Source organism: Mobula birostris, chromosome 3 (assembly GCF_030028105.1).
Source record: "Mobula birostris isolate sMobBir1 chromosome 3, sMobBir1.hap1, whole genome shotgun sequence".
In the NCBI taxonomy this organism is placed as follows: domain Eukaryota; kingdom Metazoa; phylum Chordata; class Chondrichthyes; order Myliobatiformes; family Myliobatidae; genus Mobula; species Mobula birostris.
This window is the reverse complement of record NC_092372.1, coordinates 134,810,774-134,836,646: the sequence shown is the minus strand read 5'-3', so window position 1 is coordinate 134,836,646 and position 25,873 is coordinate 134,810,774. Positions and strand designations below refer to the sequence as shown.

The 25,873-nt window shown below is 39.6% G+C and overlaps 1 protein-coding gene across 1 annotated transcript in view; it reads left to right on the top strand.

Annotated features, from left to right (window-relative positions):
- The window catches only part of LOC140195287 (histone deacetylase 9-like), a 700,837-nt gene that overhangs the window by 349,345 nt on the left and 325,619 nt on the right, over positions 1 to 25,873 (top strand). The window contains exon 4 of the mRNA XM_072253371.1: positions 24,227 to 24,298. Within this exon, the coding sequence (XP_072109472.1) occupies positions 24,227 to 24,298 (72 nt within the window). The remainder of the gene's footprint in view (positions 1 to 24,226; positions 24,299 to 25,873) is intronic.

The window sequence follows — 25,873 nt, the reverse complement described above, 5'->3', positions numbered from 1 at the left end:
ACAAATTGACATCTCTCCAGATCTCTCTAACATGATCACTGTGTTCAATAACCAGGCTGATTACTGAACTTCCTGCAAAATTTTATAAACACCTCAGTAGTTTAGGTGAAATGTTTGTTTGCATAACAGTATGCATATTGTGATGTCTAATTCAATTTTAGCTGCTCTTTTCATACTCTCTCATTTTCTCTTTCTCTCTTTCTCCAACCATTCTTCCTCCCCTATCTTTCCCACTCTCTCTCCCCCTCTCTCCCCTTCTCTCCTCTCCTCTCCTCTCCTCTCTCTCTCCTCCTCTCCTCTCTCCCCTCCTCTACTCCCTTCCCTCCCCTCTTTTCTTCTCCCCCTCTCCCTCTCTTCCCTCTCTCTCCCCTCTCCTCTCTCCCCCTCCCCCTCTCCCCTTCCCTCTCCCCCTCTCCTCTCCCCCTCTCCCCCTCTCTCCCTGTCCCCCTCTCCCCTCCCCTCCCTCTCTCCCCTCCCCTCCCTCTCTCCTCTCCCCCTCTTCTCCCCCCTCTTCTCCCCCTGTCTCACCCTCTCTCTCCCCCTCTCTCCCCTGCCCCTCTCCCCCCTCCCTCTCCCCTCTCTTCCCCCCTCCCCAGCCTGACCACCCACCACCAATGCATTGCCGTTTTGCAGCTGATGTGATAAAAATTGACTGCCTCACTGATTGCAAAAAGTCAAACAATCATGCCATCAACTAATTCACTTACTGACGTATTAACTTATATGCATTAATAGGCCTAAATAAGACAGAGGAGCTCAATGACGCACATTAAAGATAAAAATGGCACTGTATTTGTTTTGTATCTGGTCCACCCAGACTAAGCTATTTAAATGCTAATTAAAATCTGGCAACATTAATTTAGTATAAGAAGTCTAAGTAGTACCAACTGTTTTGTAATTTACTGCAACTGACAATAATGTTTAAAATCTATTAATGTGAAAACTGTCTTATGCTAAGGAAAACCCAGCTGCTTCACAGAGTGATTCTGAGGTTGGGTGATTGTTTTGTCAAAAAAGATTAAGGGAGCTGAGTTTACATGCACTTGAATTGACAAGAACAAGAAGTAATCTTGTAAAGTGGAATACGTTTCTATGGGGCCTGACAGGGTGTTTGCTAGGATATTGTTTACCGTGGCTCAGCTGTCTAGAACCAGGGAGTGCAATTTCAAGCTAAGGAATTGGTTATTCTGGGTAGAGATGAGATTATATTTCTTCAAAGTAAATTTATTATCAAAGTTTGTATATTTTAAAACATACCACCTTGAGATTCATTTTCTAGCAAGCATTTACAGGAAAAAAACACAATAGAATTTATGAAAAGCTGTACATAACAGCCAAAGACTGTCAAAAAATGAATATGCAAAAGAATACAAACTGTGCAAAAAAAAATGTACTGAGGTCATGAGTTGAAAGGTGAAACTGTAGGTGAGAACTTTAAAAGTTCAGAGTAATCAGTTGTGGTTGAAGCTATCCATAACTATTCCAGAACCTGGTGGTGTGGAACCTCAGTACCTCCAGAAGGCATCATTGATGTCGTCTGTTCAAAGATACTGTACTTTACAGGCTGAGTACACTGATGATCTTTAGACATTGAGGGAGTCGAGTAATATGGAGTAAGGGATGCTGAGCATTAGCCTAGTTGAGGTGTATAAGATTATGAGTACACTGATGATCTTTAGACATTGAGGGAGTCGAGTAATATGGAGTAAGGGATGCTGAGCATTAGCCTAGTTGAGGTGTATAACATTATGAGTACACTGATGATCTTTAGACATTGAGGGAGTCGAGTAATATGGAGTAAGGGATGCTGAGCATTAGCCTAGTTGAGGTGTATAACATTATGAGTACACTGATGATCTTTAGACATTGAGGGAGTCGAGTAATATGGAGTAAGGGATGCTGAGCATTAGCCTAGTTGAGGTGTATAACATTATGAGTACACTGATGATCTTTAGACATTGAGGGAGTCGAGTAATATGGAGTAAGGGATGCTGAGCATTAGCCTAGTTGAGGTGTATAACATTATGAGTACACTGATGATCTTTAGACATTGAGGGAGTCGAGTAATATGGAGTAAGGGATGCTGAGCATTAGCCTAGTTGAGGTGTATAACATTATGAGTACACTGATGATCTTTAGACATTGAGGAGTCGAGTAATATGGAGTAAAGGATGCTGAGCATTAGCCTAGTTGAGGTGTATAACATTATGAGTACACTGATGATCTTTAGACATTGAGGGAGTCGAGTAATATGGAGTAAGGGATGCTGAGCATTAGCCTAGTTGAGGTGTATAACATTATGAGTACACTGATGATCTTTAGACATTGAGGGAGTCGAGTAATATGGAGTAAGGGATGCTGAGCATTAGCCTAGTTGAGGTGTATAAGATTATGAGTACACTGATGATCTTTAGACATTGAGGGAGTCGAGTAATATGGAGTAAGGGATGCTGAGCATTAGCCTAGTTGAGGTGTATAAGATTATGAGTACACTGATGATCTTTAGACATTGAGGGAGTCGAGTAATATGGAGTAAGGGATGCTGAGCATTAGCCTAGTTGAGGTGTATAAGATTATGAGTACACTGATGATCTTTAGACATTGAGGGAGTCGAGTAATATGGAGTAAGGGATGCTGAGCATTAGCCTAGTTGAGGTGTATAAGATTATGAGTACACTGATGATCTTTAGACATTGAGGGAGTCGAGTAATATGGAGTAAAGGATGCTGAGCATTAGCCTAGTTGAGGTGTATAAGATTATGAGTACACTGATGATCTTTAGACATTGAGGGAGTCGAGTAATATGGAGTAAGGGATGCTGAGCATTAGCCTAGTTGAGGTGTATAAGATTATGAGTACACTGATGATCTTTAGACATTGAGGGAGTCGAGTAATATGGAGTAAGGGATGCTGAGCATTAGCCTAGTTGAGGTGTATAACATTATGAGTACACTGATGATCTTTAGACATTGAGGGAGTCGAGTAATATGGAGTAAGGGATGCTGAGCATTAGCCTAGTTGAGGTGTATAACATTATGAGTACACTGATGATCTTTAGACATTGAGGGAGTCGAGTAATATGGAGTAAGGGATGCTGAGCATTAGCCTAGTTGAGGTGTATAACATTATGAGTACACTGATGATCTTTAGACATTGAGGGAGTCGAGTAATATGGAGTAAGGGATGCTGAGCATTAGCCTAGTTGAGGTGTATAACATTATGAGTACACTGATGATCTTTAGACATTGAGGGAGTCGAGTAATATGGAGTAAGGGATGCTGAGCATTAGCCTAGTTGAGGTGTATAACATTATGAGTACACTGATGATCTTTAGACATTGAGGGAGTCGAGTAATATGGAGTAAAGGATGCTGAGCATTAGCCTAGTTGAGGTGTATAACATTATGAGTACACTGATGATCTTTAGACATTGAGGGAGTCGAGTAATATGGAGTAAGGGATGCTGAGCATTAGCCTAGTTGAGGTGTATAACATTATGAGTACACTGATGATCTTTAGACATTGAGGGAGTCGAGTAATATGGAGTAAGGGATGCTGAGCATTAGCCTAGTTGAGGTGTATAAGATTATGAGTACACTGATGATCTTTAGACATTGAGGGAGTCGAGTAATATGGAGTAAGGGGATGCTGAGCATTAGCCTAGTTGAGGTGTATAAGATTATGAGTACACTGATGATCTTTAGACATTGAGGGAGTCGAGTAATATGGAGTAAGGGATGCTGAGCATTAGCCTAGTTGAGGTGTATAAGATTATGAGTACACTGATGATCTTTAGACATTGAGGGAGTCGAGTAATATGGAGTAAGGGATGCTGAGCATTAGCCTAGTTGAGGTGTATAAGATTATGAGTACACTGATGATCTTTAGACATTGAGGGAGTCGAGTAATATGGAGTAAAGGATGCTGAGCATTAGCCTAGTTGAGGTGTATAAGATTATGAGTACACTGATGATCTTTAGACATTGAGGGAGTCGAGTAATATGGAGTAAGGGATGCTGAGCATTAGCCTAGTTGAGGTGTATAAGATTATGAGTACACTGATGATCTTTAGACATTGAGGGGAGTCGAGTAATATGGAGTAAGGATGCTGAGCATTAGCCTAGTTGAGGTGTATAAGATTATGAGTACACTGATGATCTTTAGACATTGAGGGAGTCGAGTAATATGGAGTAAAGGATGCTGAGCATTAGCCTAGTTGAGGTGTATAAGATTATGAGTACACTGATGATCTTTAGACATTGAGGGAGTCGAGTAATATGGAGTAAGGGATGCTGAGCATTAGCCTAGTTGAGGTGTATAAGATTATGAGTACACTGATGATCTTTAGACATTGAGGGAGTCGAGTAATATGGAGTAAAGGATGCTGAGCATTAGCCTAGTTGAGGTGTATAAGATTATGAGTACACTGATGATCTTTAGACATTGAGGGAGTCGAGTAATATGGAGTAAGGGATGCTGAGCATTAGCCTAGTTGAGGTGTATAAGATTATGAGTACACTGATGATCTTTAGACATTGAGGGAGTCGAGTAATATGGAGTAAGGGATGCTGAGCATTAGCCTAGTTGAGGTGTATAAGATTATGAGTACACTGATGATCTTTAGACATTGAGGGAGTCGAGTAATATGGAGTAAGGGATGCTGAGCATTAGCCTAGTTGAGGTGTATAAGATTATGAGTACACTGATGATCTTTAGACATTGAGGGAGTCGAGTAATATGGAGTAAGGGATGCTGAGCATTAGCCTAGTTGAGGTGTATAAGATTATGAGTACACTGATGATCTTTAGACATTGAGGGAGTCGAGTAATATGGAGTAAAGGATGCTGAGCATTAGCCTAGTTGAGGTGTATAAGATTATGAGTACACTGATGATCTTTAGACATTGAGGGAGTCGAGTAATATGGAGTAAGGGATGCTGAGCATTAGCCTAGTTGAGGTGTATAAGATTATGAGTACACTGATGATCTTTAGACATTGAGGGAGTCGAGTAATATGGAGTAAGGGATGCTGAGCATTAGCCTAGTTGAGGTGTATAAGATTATGAGTACACTGATGATCTTTAGACATTGAGGGAGTCGAGTAATATGGAGTAAGGGATGCTGAGCATTAGCCTAGTTGAGGTGTATAAGATTATGAGTACACTGATGATCTTTAGACATTGAGGGAGTCGAGTAATATGGAGTAAGGGATGCTGAGCATTAGCCTAGTTGAGGTGTATAAGATTATGAGTACACTGATGATCTTTAGACATTGAGGGAGTCGAGTAATATGGAGTAAAGGATGCTGAGCATTAGCCTAGTTGAGGTGTATAAGATTATGAGTACACTGATGATCTTTAGACATTGAGGGAGTCGAGTAATATGGAGTAAGGGATGCTGAGCATTAGCCTAGTTGAGGTGTATAAGATTATGAGTACACTGATGATCTTTAGACATTGAGGGAGTCGAGTAATATGGAGTAAGGGATGCTGAGCATTAGCCTAGTTGAGGTGTATAACATTATGAGTACACTGATGATCTTTAGACATTGAGGGAGTCGAGTAATATGGAGTAAGGGATGCTGAGCATTAGCCTAGTTGAGGTGTATAACATTATGAGTACACTGATGATCTTTAGACATTGAGGGAGTCGAGTAATATGGAGTAAGGGATGCTGAGCATTAGCCTAGTTGAGGTGTATAACATTATGAGTACACTGATGATCTTTAGACATTGAGGGAGTCGAGTAATATGGAGTAAGGGATGCTGAGCATTAGCCTAGTTGAGGTGTATAACATTATGAGTACACTGATGATCTTTAGACATTGAGGGAGTCGAGTAATATGGAGTAAGGGATGCTGAGCATTAGCCTAGTTGAGGTGTATAACATTATGAGTACACTGATGATCTTTAGACATTGAGGGAGTCGAGTAATATGGAGTAAAGGGATGCTGAGCATTAGCCTAGTTGAGGTGTATAACATTATGAGTACACTGATGATCTTTAGACATTGAGGGAGTCGAGTAATATGGAGTAAGGGATGCTGAGCATTAGCCTAGTTGAGGTGTATAACATTATGAGTACACTGATGATCTTTAGACATTGAGGGAGTCGAGTAATATGGAGTAAGGGATGCTGAGCATTAGCCTAGTTGAGGTGTATAAGATTATGAGTACACTGATGATCTTTAGACATTGAGGGAGTCGAGTAATATGGAGTAAGGGATGCTGAGCATTAGCCTAGTTGAGGTGTATAAGATTATGAGTACACTGATGATCTTTAGACATTGAGGGAGTCGAGTAATATGGAGTAAGGGATGCTGAGCATTAGCCTAGTTGAGGTGTATAAGATTATGAGTACACTGATGATCTTTAGACATTGAGGGAGTCGAGTAATATGGAGTAAGGGATGCTGAGCATTAGCCTAGTTGAGGTGTATAAGATTATGAGTACACTGATGATCTTTAGACATTGAGGGAGTCGAGTAATATGGAGTAAAGGATGCTGAGCATTAGCCTAGTTGAGGTGTATAAGATTATGAGTACACTGATGATCTTTAGACATTGAGGGAGTCGAGTAATATGGAGTAAGGGATGCTGAGCATTAGCCTAGTTGAGGTGTATAAGATTATGAGTACACTGATGATCTTTAGACATTGAGGGAGTCGAGTAATATGGAGTAAGGGATGCTGAGCATTAGCCTAGTTGAGGTGTATAAGATTATGAGTACACTGATGATCTTTAGACATTGAGGGAGTCGAGTAATATGGAGTAAAGGATGCTGAGCATTAGCCTAGTTGAGGTGTATAAGATTATGAGTACACTGATGATCTTTAGACATTGAGGGAGTCGAGTAATATGGAGTAAGGGATGCTGAGCATTAGCCTAGTTGAGGTGTATAAGATTATGAGTACACTGATGATCTTTAGACATTGAGGGAGTCGAGTAATATGGAGTAAAGGATGCTGAGCATTAGCCTAGTTGAGGTGTATAAGATTATGAGTACACTGATGATCTTTAGACATTGAGGGAGTCGAGTAATATGGAGTAAGGGATGCTGAGCATTAGCCTAGTTGAGGTGTATAAGATTATGAGTACACTGATGATCTTTAGACATTGAGGGAGTCGAGTAATATGGAGTAAGGGATGCTGAGCATTAGCCTAGTTGAGGTGTATAAGATTATGAGTACACTGATGATCTTTAGACATTGAGGGAGTCGAGTAATATGGAGTAAGGGATGCTGAGCATTAGCCTAGTTGAGGTGTATAAGATTATGAGTACACTGATGATCTTTAGACATTGAGGGAGTCGAGTAATATGGAGTAAGGGATGCTGAGCATTAGCCTAGTTGAGGTGTATAAGATTATGAGTACACTGATGATCTTTAGACATTGAGGGAGTCGAGTAATATGGAGTAAAGGATGCTGAGCATTAGCCTAGTTGAGGTGTATAAGATTATGAGTACACTGATGATCTTTAGACATTGAGGGAGTCGAGTAATATGGAGTAAGGGATGCTGAGCATTAGCCTAGTTGAGGTGTATAAGATTATGAGTACACTGATGATCTTTAGACATTGAGGGAGTCGAGTAATATGGAGTAAGGGATGCTGAGCATTAGCCTAGTTGAGGTGTATAAGATTATGAGTACACTGATGATCTTTAGACATTGAGGGAGTCGAGTAATATGGAGTAAAGGATGCTGAGCATTAGCCTAGTTGAGGTGTATAAGATTATGAGTACACTGATGATCTTTAGACATTGAGGGAGTCGAGTAATATGGAGTAAGGGATGCTGAGCATTAGCCTAGTTGAGGTGTATAAGATTATGAGTACACTGATGATCTTTAGACATTGAGGGAGTCGAGTAATATGGAGTAAAGGATGCTGAGCATTAGCCTAGTTGAGGTGTATAAGATTATGAGTACACTGATGATCTTTAGACATTGAGGGAGTCGAGTAATATGGAGTAAGGATGCTGAGCATTAGCCTAGTTGAGGTGTATAAGATTATGAGTACACTGATGATCTTTAGACATTGAGGGAGTCGAGTAATATGGAGTAAGGGATGCTGAGCATTAGCCTAGTTGAGGTGTATAAGATTATGAGTACACTGATGATCTTTAGACATTGAGGGAGTCGAGTAATATGGAGTAAAGGATGCTGAGCATTAGCCTAGTTGAGGTGTATAAGATTATGAGTACACTGATGATCTTTAGACATTGAGGGAGTCGAGTAATATGGAGTAAGGGATGCTGAGCATTAGCCTAGTTGAGGTGTATAACATTATGAGTACACTGATGATCTTTAGACATTGAGGGAGTCGAGTAATATGGAGTAAGGGATGCTGAGCATTAGCCTAGTTGAGGTGTATAAGATTATGAGTACACTGATGATCTTTAGACATTGAGGGAGTCGAGTAATATGGAGTAAGGGATGCTGAGCATTAGCCTAGTTGAGGTGTATAACATTATGAGTACACTGATGATCTTTAGACATTGAGGGAGTCGAGTAATATGGAGTAAGGGATGCTGAGCATTAGCCTAGTTGAGGTGTATAAGATTATGAGTACACTGATGATCTTTAGACATTGAGGGAGTCGAGTAATATGGAGTAAGGGATGCTGAGCATTAGCCTAGTTGAGGTGTATAAGATTATGAGTACACTGATGATCTTTAGACATTGAGGGAGTCGAGTAATATGGAGTAAGGGATGCTGAGCATTAGCCTAGTTGAGGTGTATAAGATTATGAGTACACTGATGATCTTTAGACATTGAGGGAGTCGAGTAATATGGAGTAAGGGATGCTGAGCATTAGCCTAGTTGAGGTGTATAAGATTATGAGTACACTGATGATCTTTAGACATTGAGGGGAGTCGAGTAATATGGAGTAAGGGATGCTGAGCATTAGCCTAGTTGAGGTGTATAACATTATGAGTACACTGATGATCTTTAGACATTGAGGGAGTCGAGTAATATGGAGTAAAGGATGCTGAGCATTAGCCTAGTTGAGGTGTATAAGATTATGAGTACACTGATGATCTTTAGACATTGAGGGAGTCGAGTAATATGGAGTAAGGGATGCTGAGCATTAGCCTAGTTGAGGTGTATAAGATTATGAGTACACTGATGATCTTTAGACATTGAGGGAGTCGAGTAATATGGAGTAAGGGATGCTGAGCATTAGCCTAGTTGAGGTGTATAACATTATGAGTACACTGATGATCTTTAGACATTGAGGGAGTCGAGTAATATGGAGTAAAGGATGCTGAGCATTAGCCTAGTTGAGGTGTATAAGATTATGAGTACACTGATGATCTTTAGACATTGAGGGAGTCGAGTAATATGGAGTAAGGGATGCTGAGCATTAGCCTAGTTGAGGTGTATAAGATTATGAGTACACTGATGATCTTTAGACATTGAGGGAGTCGAGTAATATGGAGTAAGGGATGCTGAGCATTAGCCTAGTTGAGGTGTATAAGATTATGAGTACACTGATGATCTTTAGACATTGAGGGAGTCGAGTAATATGGAGTAAGGGATGCTGAGCATTAGCCTAGTTGAGGTGTATAACATTATGAGTACACTGATGATCTTTAGACATTGAGGGAGTCGAGTAATATGGAGTAAAGGATGCTGAGCATTAGCCTAGTTGAGGTGTATAAGATTATGAGTACACTGATGATCTTTAGACATTGAGGGAGTCGAGTAATATGGAGTAAGGGATGCTGAGCATTAGCCTAGTTGAGGTGTATAAGATTATGAGTACACTGATGATCTTTAGACATTGAGGGAGTCGAGTAATATGGAGTAAGGGATGCTGAGCATTAGCCTAGTTGAGGTGTATAAGATTATGAGTACACTGATGATCTTTAGACATTGAGGGAGTCGAGTAATATGGAGTAAGGGATGCTGAGCATTAGCCTAGTTGAGGTGTATAACATTATGAGTACACTGATGATCTTTAGACATTGAGGGAGTCGAGTAATATGGAGTAAAGGATGCTGAGCATTAGCCTAGTTGAGGTGTATAAGATTATGAGTACACTGATGATCTTTAGACATTGAGGGAGTCGAGTAATATGGAGTAAGGGATGCTGAGCATTAGCCTAGTTGAGGTGTATAAGATTATGAGTACACTGATGATCTTTAGACATTGAGGGAGTCGAGTAATATGGAGTAAGGGATGCTGAGCATTAGCCTAGTTGAGGTGTATAAGATTATGAGTACACTGATGATCTTTAGACATTGAGGGAGTCGAGTAATATGGAGTAAGGGATGCTGAGCATTAGCCTAGTTGAGGTGTATAACATTATGAGTACACTGATGATCTTTAGACATTGAGGGAGTCGAGTAATATGGAGTAAAGGATGCTGAGCATTAGCCTAGTGAGGTGTATAAGATTATGAGTACACTGATGATCTTTAGACATTGAGGGAGTCGAGTAATATGGAGTAAGGGATGCTGAGCATTAGCCTAGTTGAGGTGTATAAGATTATGAGTACACTGATGATCTTTAGACATTGAGGGAGTCGAGTAATATGGAGTAAGGGATGCTGAGCATTAGCCTAGTTGAGGTGTATAACATTATGAGTACACTGATGATCTTTAGACATTGAGGGAGTCGAGTAATATGGAGTAAAGGATGCTGAGCATTAGCCTAGTTGAGGTGTATAAGATTATGAGTACACTGATGATCTTTAGACATTGAGGGAGTCGAGTAATATGGAGTAAAGGATGCTGAGCATTAGCCTAGTTGAGGTGTATAAGATTATGAGTACACTGATGATCTTTAGACATTGAGGGAGTCGAGTAATATGGAGTAAGGGATGCTGAGCATTAGCCTAGTTGAGGTGTATAAGATTATGAGTACACTGATGATCTTTAGACATTGAGGGAGTCGAGTAATATGGAGTAAGGGATGCTGAGCATTAGCCTAGTTGAGGTGTATAAGATTATGAGTACACTGATGATCTTTAGACATTGAGGGAGTCGAGTAATATGGAGTAAGGGATGCTGAGCATTAGCCTAGTTGAGGTGTATAACATTATGAGTACACTGATGATCTTTAGACATTGAGGGAGTCGAGTAATATGGAGTAAAGGATGCTGAGCATTAGCCTAGTTGAGGTGTATAAGATTATGAGTACACTGATGATCTTTAGACATTGAGGGAGTCGAGTAATATGGAGTAAAGGATGCTGAGCATTAGCCTAGTTGAGGTGTATAAGATTATGAGTACACTGATGATCTTTAGACATTGAGGGAGTCGAGTAATATGGAGTAAGGGATGCTGAGCATTAGCCTAGTTGAGGTGTATAAGATTATGAGAGGCATAGATCAGACAGAATCTTGTGCCCACAGCAGGAGCATCAAAAAGTGCACACATGTCGAAGTTGAAAGAGAGGAGCATTAAATACTTTCTAAGGAGAAAAGTTATTTTACACCGCACACTCACTGCCAGAGGACATGATGGAGTCAGATAAATTTCAGACAGGCACCTTAGCATCAGAATCAGGTTTAATAATACTGGTGTATGTTATGAAATTTGTTGTCCTTGTGGCAGCAGTACAATGCAAGACATAATATTAAATAGTTAGTTTAAATAAGTAGTGCAAAATTATTTTTTTAGAAAGGTAGTGAAGTAGTGTTCATGGTTTCAATGTCCATTCAGAAATTGGATGGCAGAGAGGAAGAAGCTGTTCCTGAATCATTGAGTGTGTACCTTCAGGCTCCTGTACTTCTCCCTAATGGTAGCACTGAGAACTGCGCATGTCCGGGTTGATGGAGGTCCTTGTTTCTAAGGTATCCCTCCATTGAAGGTGTGCCAGATACTGCGGAGGCTAGTGCCCATGATGGAGCTGACTAAGTTTACAACTCCTTGAAGCTTATTTCGATCCTGTGCATTAGCACTTCCCCCTCCATACTAGGCGATGATGCAGACAGTTAGAATGCTATCCATGATATATTTGTAGAAATTTACAAGTGTCTTTGATGACATACCAATTCTCCTCAAGCTCCTAATGAAATATAACCACTGTCATATCTTCTTTGTAGCTGCTTTGATATACTGGATCCAGGATAGATCTTCAGAGATGTTCACACCAAGGAACTTGAAATTGCTCATTCTTACCATTTCTGATCCCTCTATGAGGACTGGTATGGGCTCCTCATCTTACCCTTTTTGAAGTCCACAATCAGTTCCTTGGACTTGCTGGTGTTGAGTGCAATGCTGTTGATGCAATACCACTCAACTAGCTTCTGTATGCCCTCTTGTCACCATCTGAAATTTTGCCAACAATTGTTGTGTCAGCAGAGTTATGGATGGCATTTGAGATGTGCCTAGCCATGCAATCATGGGTTAGAGAGAGTAGAGCAGTGGGCTAAGCACATATCCCTGAGCTGTGCTAGTGTTGATTGTCAGAGAGGTGGAGAAGTTATTTCCAATCTGCACAGACTGTGGACTTTTAGTTAGGAAGTCAAGGATCCAGTTGTAGAGAGAGGTATATAGTCTCAGGTTTTGGACTTTTTCATAAGAACTGTAGGAATAATTAAGTTAAATGCTGAGCTGTAGTCAATAAACAGCATCCTGATATTGGTATTGTCCAGTTGATTCAAGGCTTCATGAAGAGCCAATGAGATCACATCCACTGTAGATCTATTGTGGCAATGGGCAATTTGCTGAAACAGGAGTTAATTCTAGCCATAACCAACCTCTCAAAGCATTAAGATAATGTATAGGAGGGTAGGGATCTAATGCAGGTAAATGGATTATTGCAGATGGGCACAATGGTTGGCATGCACTTTGTGGGCTGAAAGGCCTGTTTTCCTCTGCTGTACAACACTATGACTCTGAAGTTAGCGTAGGAAAGTGAAATCGAGGTAAAAGACTGAGCCATTAATCATTGAATGTTGGAGCCACTTTGGAACAAAATGCATCTTCTCTACTGACTCTTGGGAGTCCCTAGCCTATAAATGTCTAAAATAATTAGTGAATATTTGAGATAGTCAAATAAGCTCAAGCCCACATATCAGAAACACTCAGAAGTATTGCACAATGCCACAATGTATGCCCACCTTACATCCCGTGGAGAAGTCTATAGTCTCCACAGTGACCCAATCAGTTGCCTCAGAACCCACAATAATGGAGTGAAATCACATCAAATTTCTTGAGTGTTGATGGGCCAGAAGTTCACAGGAGTTGGTGAGGATGATGCATTTCTTCAAGGAAGCTTTGAACTTGTATATTTTCCTCCATCCATCTAATAACCTTTCTTGACAAAGCTTGGCATGGGATATCAGTTTTGAGTGGCTGGTCGTGGGCATATGAATATACAGTAGGTGCTGCCCAACTGTGTTTGATTGAGGGTAACCTGAGCCTCAGTATTGGAAATGTTGGCTTGTGAAGCGATACTACCACTGATTGACTTACCCTTCCAGTGAATTTGACTATTGTAGTTAGTAGAGTGTTCATAAACATATAAGATGGCCGGGAATGTGACTGCCTGGTAGACAACAGTTTTATGCCAAATCTGAAATCTTAAAATCATTGAACTCTCTTTTCTTTGTCCAAAGGTTGTGTTGGCATCTTGAAGATAGAGTTTAATCAATTTTTAGTTATTAATGGAATTGTGGATTATGAGGTTAGTGTAAAAGATTCAGGTAAAGTATTTAGCTATTAATTTATTGAAGGTGAGGGTGAATTTCATCATCAAATCTCCTTGAGATATCCACAGAGTGTCCCCTGAGATATACAATCTATATCTCTAAAGTTTCATTGTGAAACTGTCTGTATTGAATGGTTTAACTCATTTGATTCTAATTTATTTTATTCTTCTTGATTCCCTTGTCCTTAGCTTAGTGAAGTTTGTGCCCTGCTGCATCAGTAATATGCTGCAGCTCTTCAACAAGAATTCAACATTTCTACAATCAGGTTTATGATTTATCTTCTACTTTCTTCCACAATTAATGGTAGTTCTTTCAGCTAGCTGTTTCCCAAATCTGACATCCTCAGTTCCTAATCATCTCAACCTCACTCCTCTGCCTTGATATTCCTTCAAATTGGTTTGTTTCACCAAGCTTTTATTGTATCTGTCTTACTACGTCCCTTGGCGATTCATTCAATACAACTACCAATCCCTTTGTCAAAAACTTATCCTTCAGATCTTTTTTCTTTTAAATTAACCCCTCTCACCTTAAACCTACACTGTCTAAGTTTAGACTGACTCACCCTTGGAAAAGGACTCTGATTATTCATGACAGTGATATTGATATTAGTCTCAACCTTCTTTTATATTTTACTGTATGTGAGACAAATGCTCATCAGGCAAAAGACAATTAGGTGAGAACAAACAGAATTGTACCCAAACTCGACTACATGTTCAAAAGTTGAGATAAAATTGGTAGAAAAAGGAAAACATATAATAGGAAATTTTATAGAGTATTGGAAAAATAGCCCCATTATAAAATTGATGGAAAAATTAAATATGCTACACTAAATGACAAAACCTGGAATAAACGTTTCCAAAGCACAAAGAATTGGGGAAGTTCTCATTGGGGATAATGCATCCTATTCTGTATGGGACTATTTGCAAGCCTACTCGGTTGGGCACCATAGGAATGTCGCACATTGTGTTTTTGGGGTTTCGAAAAACTTCTGAGATATACCTGGCAAACAATTATTAAATAACTATTCACATCATTGTCAGGAAAACATTTGGGTAAAATACTAGTTGTATTCAATGAACTAAAACTGGTGTTGAAGGAGATTTTATATGCTAGACAGCTGTCAGATCAGTGTTCAATATCCTGTCCTGCTGAAGCGTCTTGGCTCGGAACATCAACTGTACTCTTTTCCATAGATGCTACCTGGCCTGCTGAGTTCCTCCAGCATTTTGTGTGTGCTGCTTGGATTTCCAGCATCTGCAGATTTTCTCTTGTTAGTGTTGGAACCTTGTGCTTTTCACTCCCTTTATTAATGAGTTGGGGGAGAAATTTGGCTTTGACCACTATTGTTAAATGTGTGCATGACTCAGAGGAACCAAAGTGTGGCTGATAAATATGCATACATCTATTCCGCACCATGATTCAGACCCAAAGTGTTCCTTACTAATCATTGGCTGATGAATTACTGCAGTTTGACCATTTTAAATTAAAACTATAGTGAAAGTATACTCTATAATGTTTTGTAAAATAGAAATGGACATCATTTTAACCTGGACAATCAGTGGAAGATACTGGAGAAAAATCCATTTAATTGATGTTAAGTGAAAAGCTTTTTCTGTGTTCTTGCAGAGCAGAAGCACAATTTTCTCAGCAATACAATTCTCTGCTGCAAGATTCCACATGGGAGTGAATTTTCATCAGAATTGTCCCAATTGTTTGTTGTAGCTTTGGCAGAAGAAATGTGGAAATACTGAAAAATATCTTAAATAGTTCCATTGGAATGAAAGTAGTCAGCCAGGAAAATTGTAATGGAATTTCAGGGCGGAGCACCTGATGACCATGGATTCCCATTTGATGTAATGCCTGTCTCAGCTGTTATGCTGAGGCACCCAATTGTTGCCGATCAGTTCCAACAACATCCACAACAATAACTTCTATTTATATAGAGTCTTCGACAGAAAATGGAATACAGGACAGGAACAATTCCTTAAACCTACCATGTTGGGGCTGTCCATGATGCCACTCTAAGTTAACGATGTCTACCTGCACATGGTTTGTATCCCTCTATCTTTTGCCTGTTCATGTGCTTGTCTAAATGCCTTTTTAAACATTTCTATCATATCCGTTTCTACCACTTTCTCTGGTAGTTCATTTCAAAGCAGTCACCAATCTGTGTAAAATAAACCTGCCTTGTACACATCTTTTAAACTTTTTCCCTCTCATCTTGAACCTATGTTCTCTAGTGTTTGACATTTCCACCCCGGAAAAAATACTCTGAATACCTCCTCTATCCTGCAGTCATCTTCCAGCACCCCAGAGAAGATCAGAATCAGAATCAGGTTTAATATCACTGGTGTATTTTGTGATGTTTTGTGGCAGCAGTAGGTTGCAATATATAATTATTATACATAAGAAGAAGAAAACTATAAATTACAATAAATATGTATAAAAATTAAATAAAATAATTAAGTAATCCAAGTTTGTCCACATATTATGATAGCTAATACAATCTCATCCAAACAGCATCATGGTGAATCTCTTCTGAAATCTTTTCAAAGACTCAATATCTTGCCTTTGGAGTTGTGACACAATGCTTCAAATGAAGTTTAATACAGTAGCAACTTGAAAGTCCAGCATTTATATGCAATGCTCAGACCAATAAAGACATACACCTTTCTTTTATCGGCCTATTGCATTGCACACTTTCATGGAACTATGGACTTGAACCCCAAGCTCCTCAATGCTCTTCAGGCTCCTGCATTTAATGTATATCTTGCTTTTGCATTTGACCTTCCCAGAAATGCATCATCTCTCACTCAATCTACAGTTCACAGGTTGGTCCTGATTATCTAAATCTTGGTTAAAGTGAGAAGGCAGAAAGTGAAATTGTGAGTCCTTGTGGGTGAATTCCAGAAGTTGTGCCTTCAGCAACAAAAGTCCTGCACTTGTCAATGCACTTAAGTCCTTGGCCAGGAAAGGAGAAGTGTGAAGATTTCAAGGGATGTGATGCTGGACAAATTTAGGAAGGTAGGAACTGGTAAAACACCCAAAGGGATTTGTAACCAGCATTTTTAGAAGTGTACTTAACTGGAAGCAAATGAATTTTGTTCAGATTCATTTAAAATGGACCTTGCATCTTTAGATAACTTAATATTTATAGGTAGGAGGAAGGTGGATATCAACCAGGAGATGCATTAGGATTTTCACGTCATAACATAAAATTGTTTTAAACAAGTTATAATGTTGTGTTTTTGAGGAAATTGGAAATATCTGCTTTTTTTTTTGCTCTGGAAAGTCAATTAGATTCTATGCGTTTATTGTTACGAAGCTGTATATGGCTTCCAAGTCTCAAGTTCTCCATTCAAATAAATGGTGCCAAAGAAATGGAGGATGTGGATTTAGGAAACGTTGCAATGGTTTTGATCATGACAAGACTGTTTTATCATATCAAGGGCACAGGCAGATTGAGAATCAATTTTTCTCAACAAATGGATAAACTCTATGTTATGCTATTAGTCCTTAAATTCAATTTCTTACAAGAACAAAACTCCAAAACACCTGGTTTGTAATCATCACCTGGAACATACTGATCCAGAACTTGCTGGTATCTCTTTTTCCTGCAGGAATGTTGTGCATTGCCCACACATGGTAATATTTTGTTGGCCTAGATGCAAAAAGATTAGCGTAGTGGCCTAAGGCATCTCAGTCTCCATCAGATGGACTTATAGTCTCATTATTATTGTCTAAATGTGGAGAGAATACAGGTGAGTAAAATTCAGGTCTACATGTTCTAGTGAATTAATGGCAAAAAAAGATGGGCCCAACAATTATTTCAGAAGGTAAATAGCATTTTGGGAAGGAGGTTGGCATTTAGTAAATGGGAGGTTTTATTACAGTTGTACAGGCTGTAGGTGAAGCCACAGCTTTAATCCTCTTACCTAAGAAAGGATATAGCTGAATTGGAGGTTGTTCAAAGGAGATTCATTCAGCTAATTCTGGAGATGTGTGGGCTGTCCCACGAAGAAAGCCTAGATGGTTTGTGTCTGTATTGCTTGGAGTTTAGAAGAATGAGGAGTGACCTTATTCAAACATACAATTCTAAAGGAATTGACGAAGTAGTTGGTGAGACATTTCTACTAGTGAAGAGTCATGCACTAGGAGACATAGCTACCAAAATGAGGGGTAGCCAGTTAAAACTAAAGTGCACAAAATATCTTCTCTTAGTGGGTAGTGAACCATTGGAACTTTCTACCTCAGAGGGCAGAGTAAACCAGATTATGAGATGTATGTAATGTGGAGATAGATAAATATTTAGAGAATTGAAGAATTGAGGTTAAGGGAGAACTGGCACAAAAGAGAAGTTGAGGTCGGTATAGATCAGCCAGAGTCATACTGAAACTCAGTTCTCCCTCTTTGCCTTGAGCTTTGCCAACTGGGAAAAATAAAATATGATTTTTTTAATATAATATAATAATAAAATGCTTGAAACAGCAGGTTGGCCAGCACTTACAGAAAGAAAAACAGTGTTAAGGTTGTTAACAGGTTGAAGTCCTGAGTACCAGAGTTGTACAGGTACAGCTGCTTCCTCCCAATTCCAGCGAACCAGCTTCAGTCTTGACCCAAATGCAGGCTGTGTGGAGTGTGCATATTATTCCTGTGACTGGGTTGGTTTACTCCAGGTGCTGTGTTTTCCTCCCACGTAACAGAGTTAATGGGCTGCTAAGTTAATTCGCTAGAATCTGGAGGGGATTGATGAGTGTATGGGAAAAGAATTTCAAAATGATTAATATATAGGATTAATATAAATTGGTGATTCATGGTCAACATGGGCTATTGGATAAGCATAAATAATGAAAACAGGATCATTTCAGCAAAGAGTAATATAATTTCATGTATGTGGAAATGTACATTATTTTGAGATGTGAAAAATTAGGACCTATATGTTCCCAAATTCCCAATTGGCGTTCCTGTAGGCAAAATTTCATTCTAAGAACACACATTTTTACATTGTTCTCCTATATTTATGATGTGAGGTCAATGTGAAATTTATTCTGTGATTGCTACAACATTATGTATTTTATAAACTGAAGCAAACAATATTCTTTTGCTTCTTCCTCTAAAATCAAATACTTCAAGTTTGTCATAATAGTCTGCTGATCTATTCAAGTAATGAGCAACAATGGAGAGTCTGTTGGGAAACAGTAAGTTATTAGTTCCAAGAGACTGTGAGTGGTTCTCTGTATATCAAGCAAAATTCCAGCACTTACATTTATTAGATTAGATTAGATTCAACTTTATTGTCATTGTGCCATGTACAGATACAAAGCCAATGAAATGCAGTTAGCATCTGACCAGAAATGCAAAGAATAGTGTTATTTACAAAATAACTGTGAATAACAAGTAAGTGCTACAGTACACAAATATAAAAGTACTGAGACAGTACAATGTGGGTGCAGCACTGCTTAGCGCTGTGATGTGAGGTTCAGCAGGGTCACAGCCTCAGGGAAGAAGCTCTTCCTGTGCCTGGTGGTGCGGGAGTGGAGGCTCCTGTAGCACCTACTGGATGGGAGGAGAGTAAAAAGTCCGTGGTTAGGATGAGATGCATCCTTGATAATGCTTTTTGCCCTGCCTAGGCAGCGTTTATGGTAGATGTTCTCAATGGTGGGCAATTGGGTGCCGACAATCTGCTGGGCAGTTTTCACCACATGCTAGAGTGCTTTGCGGTCTGATATGGGGCAATTGCCATACCACACTGAGATGCAGTTGGTGAGTATGCTCTCAATGGTACAGCGGTAAAAGTCCATCAGTATCCTGGAACAGAGGTGAGCATTCTTGATGCTCCACAGGAAATAAAGGCGCTGTTGTGCCTTTTTGATCAGGATGGAGGACTTCAGGGACCAGGTGAGATCCTCGGAAACGTGGACACCAAGGAATCTGAAGCTTGATACACGCTCCACTACAGCTCCATTGATGTAGATGGGGACGTGAATGTGGCTCCTAGCATGCCTGAAGTCCACAATGATCTCCTTGGTCTTCTGGGTGTTAAGTGCCAGGTTGCTGTCGTCACACCATGCGGCCAGGTGCTGGACCTCATCATCCCCTCTGATCAGGTCAACCACCGTGGTGTCATCTGGGAACTTGATTATGGAATTAGAACCATGTACAGGAACGCAGTCACAGGTGAAATGGGAGTACAGAAGAGGGCTTAGCACACAGCCTTAAGGCACGCCGGTGTTCAGGGTGAGAGTGGAGGAGGAGAGGTTGTCTAACTTAACTGATTGGGGTCTGTTAGTCAGAAAGTCCAAGGTCCAATTGCAGAGGGATGAGCTGATACCAAGCTGGCGAAGTTTAGTGATCAGCTTGGAGGGGATCACAGTATTGAATGCCGAACTGAAGTCAATAAACAGCATTCTGACGTAAGAATTGGGGCTATCCAGGTGGGTCAGGGCAGAGTGAAGTGCTGTGGATATGGTGTCCTCTGTTGACCTGTTGGTGCGATAGGCAAATTGATGGGGGTCCAGGGTAGTGGGCAGACAGGATTTCAGATGTGATAGAACCAGTCCCTCAAAGCACTTTGCAATGATGGGGGTGAGTGCAACTGGGCGGAAGTCATTCAGGCCCGTGGCAGTGGAATGCTTTGGCACTGGCATGATGGTGGCGATCTTGAAGTTTGTGGGGATAACTGCCTGGGCCAGGGACAGATTTAAAGTGGCCGTGAAGACCCCAGCCAACCGCCCTGCACAGGCTCTGAGCACACAGCCAGGTATTCTATCCGGACCAGCTGCCTTCCATACATTCACCCTGCTCAAGGTGGCACAAACATCGGAGGTGGAAAGTGAGAGAGGCAGTTTACCAGGTGGGAGATCCGCTTTGAGGGTGACCTCCTTGTTCTCTCAGTCAAAGCGAGCATATCAGGGAGGGAAACAGAGCTGGAAGGGTATCCACAGCAGGAATGTGTGTACTTATGCTAGTAATGATTTTTAGTTTTTAATGTACACTTAAGTGCATTAGTTCCTTTGATTGTTTTAAATTTCTCCACAAAGTACAAAGCTTTGTAACTCCATTTAAGAGGTACCAAATAAAAATCCATTCTAAATATGGCCGCTGTGCTTGCCCCTGCCTTTCTTTAATTTGTTGTTGCGAATCAATCCCAAACACTGATTGATCACTGACTAAAGCTCTTTTACTCTGTAGCAACCATTGCTGCCTTTTCTACTCAGGCAGTGGTCCTTGGTTGAATCCCCTCCTCTCAAAACTTGCAGTGTCTGGATTGGTCACTGGTCCAATTTCCTTTTTGCTGTAGCGACCCACTGCTGCCTTTTCTACTCAGGCAGTGGACCTGATTGAGATCCCCTCCTCTCAAAACTTCCGCTGTCTGGATTGGTCACTGCTTAAAAGTCTTTTTCATCATGTGAGTGATGGATTAGAATGCAGAATTTAACTCCAAGCTAGAAAGCCAACAGAGAGTGCTTTAGCTCCCATGAAGCATGATGATAAAACATGCATCTTCCTAAGTTCTGAATTTACACTGTGGATGTTGTGTTCACAGGTAACAACAGTAGTGCTACTTCTGTGATTTTTTATTACAATTTCTCTAGGTGATTTGACATCAATAATCCTAGCGTTAACAGAATATTGGAGGGTTGGATGTGTGTGAGTGGCAGGTGTGGTTTGAAGGCTAAATTTATAGGGATATAATGCAGAGGTCTGTCTTTTGTCATCTGTGCAGAGGAACTATGTTTGTTCAACAGTAAACTGTCAGTCTTATGCTAATTTCCTGTGACTTTTTCTTACTTGCCTCTTGCTTAATCCTGCCAAAATTGATCTTATTAAATCTTTGAAAGGATGCCATTTGCCCAGAGCACAAAGCAAAGCATCGGTGATTTCCTTTTTCACTGTTTCCAGACCAAAGATCCAAATATATGGTTGGATGCAGGAGCTCTAGTAAGCCATGTATTTAAAATATTGCAACAGATTAAACCATACAACTTCAAATTATCCTCATGGCATAACAGAGTAACAGAGGTATTACTTTGGAGTAAAGTATCACAAAAGCCAACTGGACACTTCATTGATAAAACGGTGCCGTAGTGTTGAAGGTGCTGATTTTCAGCCATTTCCCAAGGGACTGCTTGGAGAAGAGTGTAGAGGGTGAGCAGAAAGAGTTTACTGGCCAATATTAATCTATTAAACTGTTCCTTTTAATTGATTATTTCACCGTTGATATGGGAATTGTCTATGTATAATTTATATATTTCTAAAGCACTTAAAATTAATCTATAACCTAATAAATTAACTGTGCTTTTTGGAATAATTCCTCAAAATATTCATGGTGTTTCTGTATCTGACCAACATGTTATTGCATTTGTTACATTGATAGCTAGGAGGGCCATTTTGTTGAAGTGGAAGGATACATCAGTTCCCACTTTGTCACAATGGTTCTCTGAAGTGATGCTATGTCTTAGTTTGGAGAAAATTAGAAGTCGAACCTTTGAACCTTTATGTGATTTTGAGAAAAGATGGGGCTTATTTGCTCGTTATTATCATTTGAGCTAATTGATAGATTTTTTCTACGATCTAATTGTAAATTTTTTGGTATATTTTCTTTTCTTGCTGGCGGTTTGATGTTTATTTTTAGAAGCTTTTTGTATGACGCCTGGCCCCGGGGTTGTACACCTAATGTTTTTTTTTCCTCGTTTTTTTCTGCTTAGTAGGTTTTTTTTGTTATCATAAATTTTTTTTCAATCTTTAAGATAATGTCTTTTTTGAGACATTGTAGGTGTTGTTACTTCAATGTACTCGTGTTATTTCTTTTGTATAATATAATATAACAATCAAAAGATTTGAAAAGAAAGAATTTATATGAAGTATAACAAATATAACTGCAGTTCAGAAGAACTCTTTTTATTCCTGAAGAGTCTTGGATTCATCAGATAAATAGTAAAATGTAAGCTACATCTTTTCACATTTTCACTTGCTGCATTTCCACAGTAAAGATCATGTGCCTGTTCCGATGCTATAAAATCTGCAGCAATGCTAATCAATATCATAAGGGGTCCCAGCAACATTGTACTTTAGCAAGATAGTAGACTGTATGACTGAAGTGGAAATCTGCTTATCAGCTAATACTTCATCCATTGAGTGCATTTTGGAAAATGGCTGCATAAAACTGCCCTATAGTGAACCTCGTCACTGAACTGAATTCCATTTTAACTTTGACGCATTCTTAAAAAGCTAGTAAATTACTAGCTATTAAGCTAGTAAGGGAAACTCAGCAGTATGGGTAGCATCTGTGGAAAAGGGTATAGTCAATGGTTTGGGTCATGACCTTTCACCTGGATGAAGATTCTCGGCCTGAAACGTCAACCGTACTCTTTTCCATAGATGCGGCCCGACCTACAGAGTTTCCCCAGCATTTTGTGTGTGTGTTGCTTGGATTTCCAGCATCTGCAGATTTTCTCTTGCTTCTGAAGTTTTACAGTACTGTGCAAAAGTTTTAGATACATATATATAGCTAAGGTGCCTAACACTTTTGCACGGTACTCTATATGAGGTCTTTCCGGTTACCAAATAAGACTTAATGCTACTGAGCTAATACAAAGCCAAGTACTCTTATTTCTGTTTCCCAACCAGCTTCTTATTTTAACCAATAGCTATATATATGTGCCTAAGACTTCTTGCATGGGACAGTTTTAAGAAGGGGCATGATTTATCACTACTTATGCAATAGCTTCAAGTTTGGATCTATAATTAAACTGGGCAAATGTGAATGGTTTTGACCTAATGTAAATTGATGATCTGGTGATACAGCATCTATTCTAAGTACATGAGCAAAAATAGAAGTCGATACATTTTCAGACTTTGCAGTAGGACTAAATAGCAGCACTTCCAGCTGAAGGACCGGACAGCTGTGCACTGTTTACACTTACAGTGATATTTTTCAAATGCATTAGTATAATTCAATCTCCTGCCATACGTGACCTATTTTTGGTTAACAACAATCATTGTTCTATTTTTGTTGACTGTGGACTGTGTTGTCATTGATTCATATAAACATGTTTTATTACTTGCTTTAACAACTTAGAGGGGCAGAACAGATTTAAAAGCAATGGTCTGTGTTAACTCGAGAACCTTGCAAGGAAAGGGGAGAGAAATCTTCTGTCGGCTGCTGTTGAAGCACCTTTCAAGCTGGTTTCAATTTCCTCCACAAGACAAACCAAACAGACTAAAAAGAGGTAGAAAAAGTTTAGGTATGCAGAGGAGAGTTCAGGCTTCTTTTTATAACTGATGTCTTTTTGGCTGGTTTGGAGTATAAGAGAGAGCATGAGAATCAGCTTACAGTTTCAATGTGTGTACGCCTATGAAGTCACTTGCGTGCATGTTTGTGTGTGTGTGTGAGAGAGGGAGAGAAAGAGAGAGAGAGAGAGCAGCTTACAATGTAGTGAGATGCAAATCATCTGATTCAGGAATTAGAGAGGAAATGACTAATGGTAACGTTTTATGTGGCTGAAGTGAGGACAAGTGAAAGATGCTGCAGACTATTTATGAGACTGAATTATGTTTCTCTTCAGATGGGGTTTCTGAGCAAGAGCAACCATTCCAGCTGCTGGCTTCACAACGAATGCATAATATGCTCACCTCAGGTAAGCAAGTTTGTTTTCATAGACATACGGCATGAATGATGGTGTTTTCTTTATTTACTGTTAAGTTATTATACTTAAACTCTTTACTTTATGTTTAATACAAACCTAATAGAACCACAGGGAAATTGTGTTCTATTAGTGAGGATATAATCAATATAATATAAACAATTTATTTCAGAAATTTACATTTTTAATATTATTTGAAGTTGCTTTTATATATGTTACACATGGTTAGAGATCAATTTCTGATACAATATGTTCGTGTAGACAATATACGATTTAATAGCACTGAAAGATAGTTCAGTTACTTTGGTTTCCTGCTATTATCATTCCTCCCTCTGAAATGCTAATTTTAATTTTAATGCTTATGAACAACATACCAGAGCGAAAGTGAACATTGGAGACTTTGTGCCTGTGCTGTCTACACAACTCTGGGTGTGCAGCTTTTTTACAACCAGATGTTCTCTGAGTCCTCAGTGGAGTTCACAGTGAAAGAATGATGGTGCAGATTCATAGTTTAGATACATAATATTTCTTTTGATAGATACCGGTTTCAGCAGGGTAATTGTGCGGGTTCTGTCCCAAGTGAACTCTGGACTTTCATCCGGATTTCCCTTAAGTGAGTTGATACACATTTCTGATCTGTCACTTCTCGTCATCTCGGCTGGAACTGTCAGTGGGGGGGTGGTGTCCAGGACAATGCTTCAAGAAGAACATCCTCTGATAGAAATGACGGGTGCTTTGAATCCTTTCTTCACATGCCTGTTCAATTTTTAATGATATCCAAATAAGGATACACTTCCAGCACCAGTTCCTAACAAGTCTTTTCTGAAAACTCAATAAAGTGTGAGAATGCAGGGCACATAACAGCAAAAATAACAAAATAGTGAAGAAGCCAAAGAAATATTCCTGGCCGTGAGCAGGCTGTAAGTTTGGGCGGTTAACATGAGTGAATATAAAATGGATAAACTATGTGCCTTTCTCAGACTTTCTTACCACAATATTTTGCCTCATCTTCAGCAAGCTTCCTGCTAGGGAGGAGTTAAATTTTTTTTTCCACCATTGTTATCTCTACACCTATGTCCTTACAAGTTGTTAATTTTGTTGTTAATTTTTGCGCAAGTTTAAGTTGGGTATAAATCATGTTAATTTAAGTTTATGTTAAGTTATGTTTATCCTTGTCTTCAAATGCACAGTGCTGCAGCTGCAAGATGTCTGTTTTCATAGCATTTACACCATGTGTATGTATGTCCATGATAATAATAAACTTGACTTTGAATGAACTCCGGGGCAAATAAGAAAATGTGTCTGAAAATCAAACCCTCAGTTCTAGCACCATGATCCTATCTCCTGGACAACTATGATCTCTAATCTCTTGCAAACTTTTCAGATGTGACACGTGGACCTACAGTAGGCAGTGTAAAGCGCTCGAGAAATAACACCTTTTGTCCCTTTCCAAAATCTTACAAGTCTAGTGGCAGGAGAAGCACTAATTATTCTCAGCCAACTCCAGCTGGTCACGTGTTCAACACAAGACTACCAAACCTGTCACCAACTGTTTCCCTCTCCACGGTT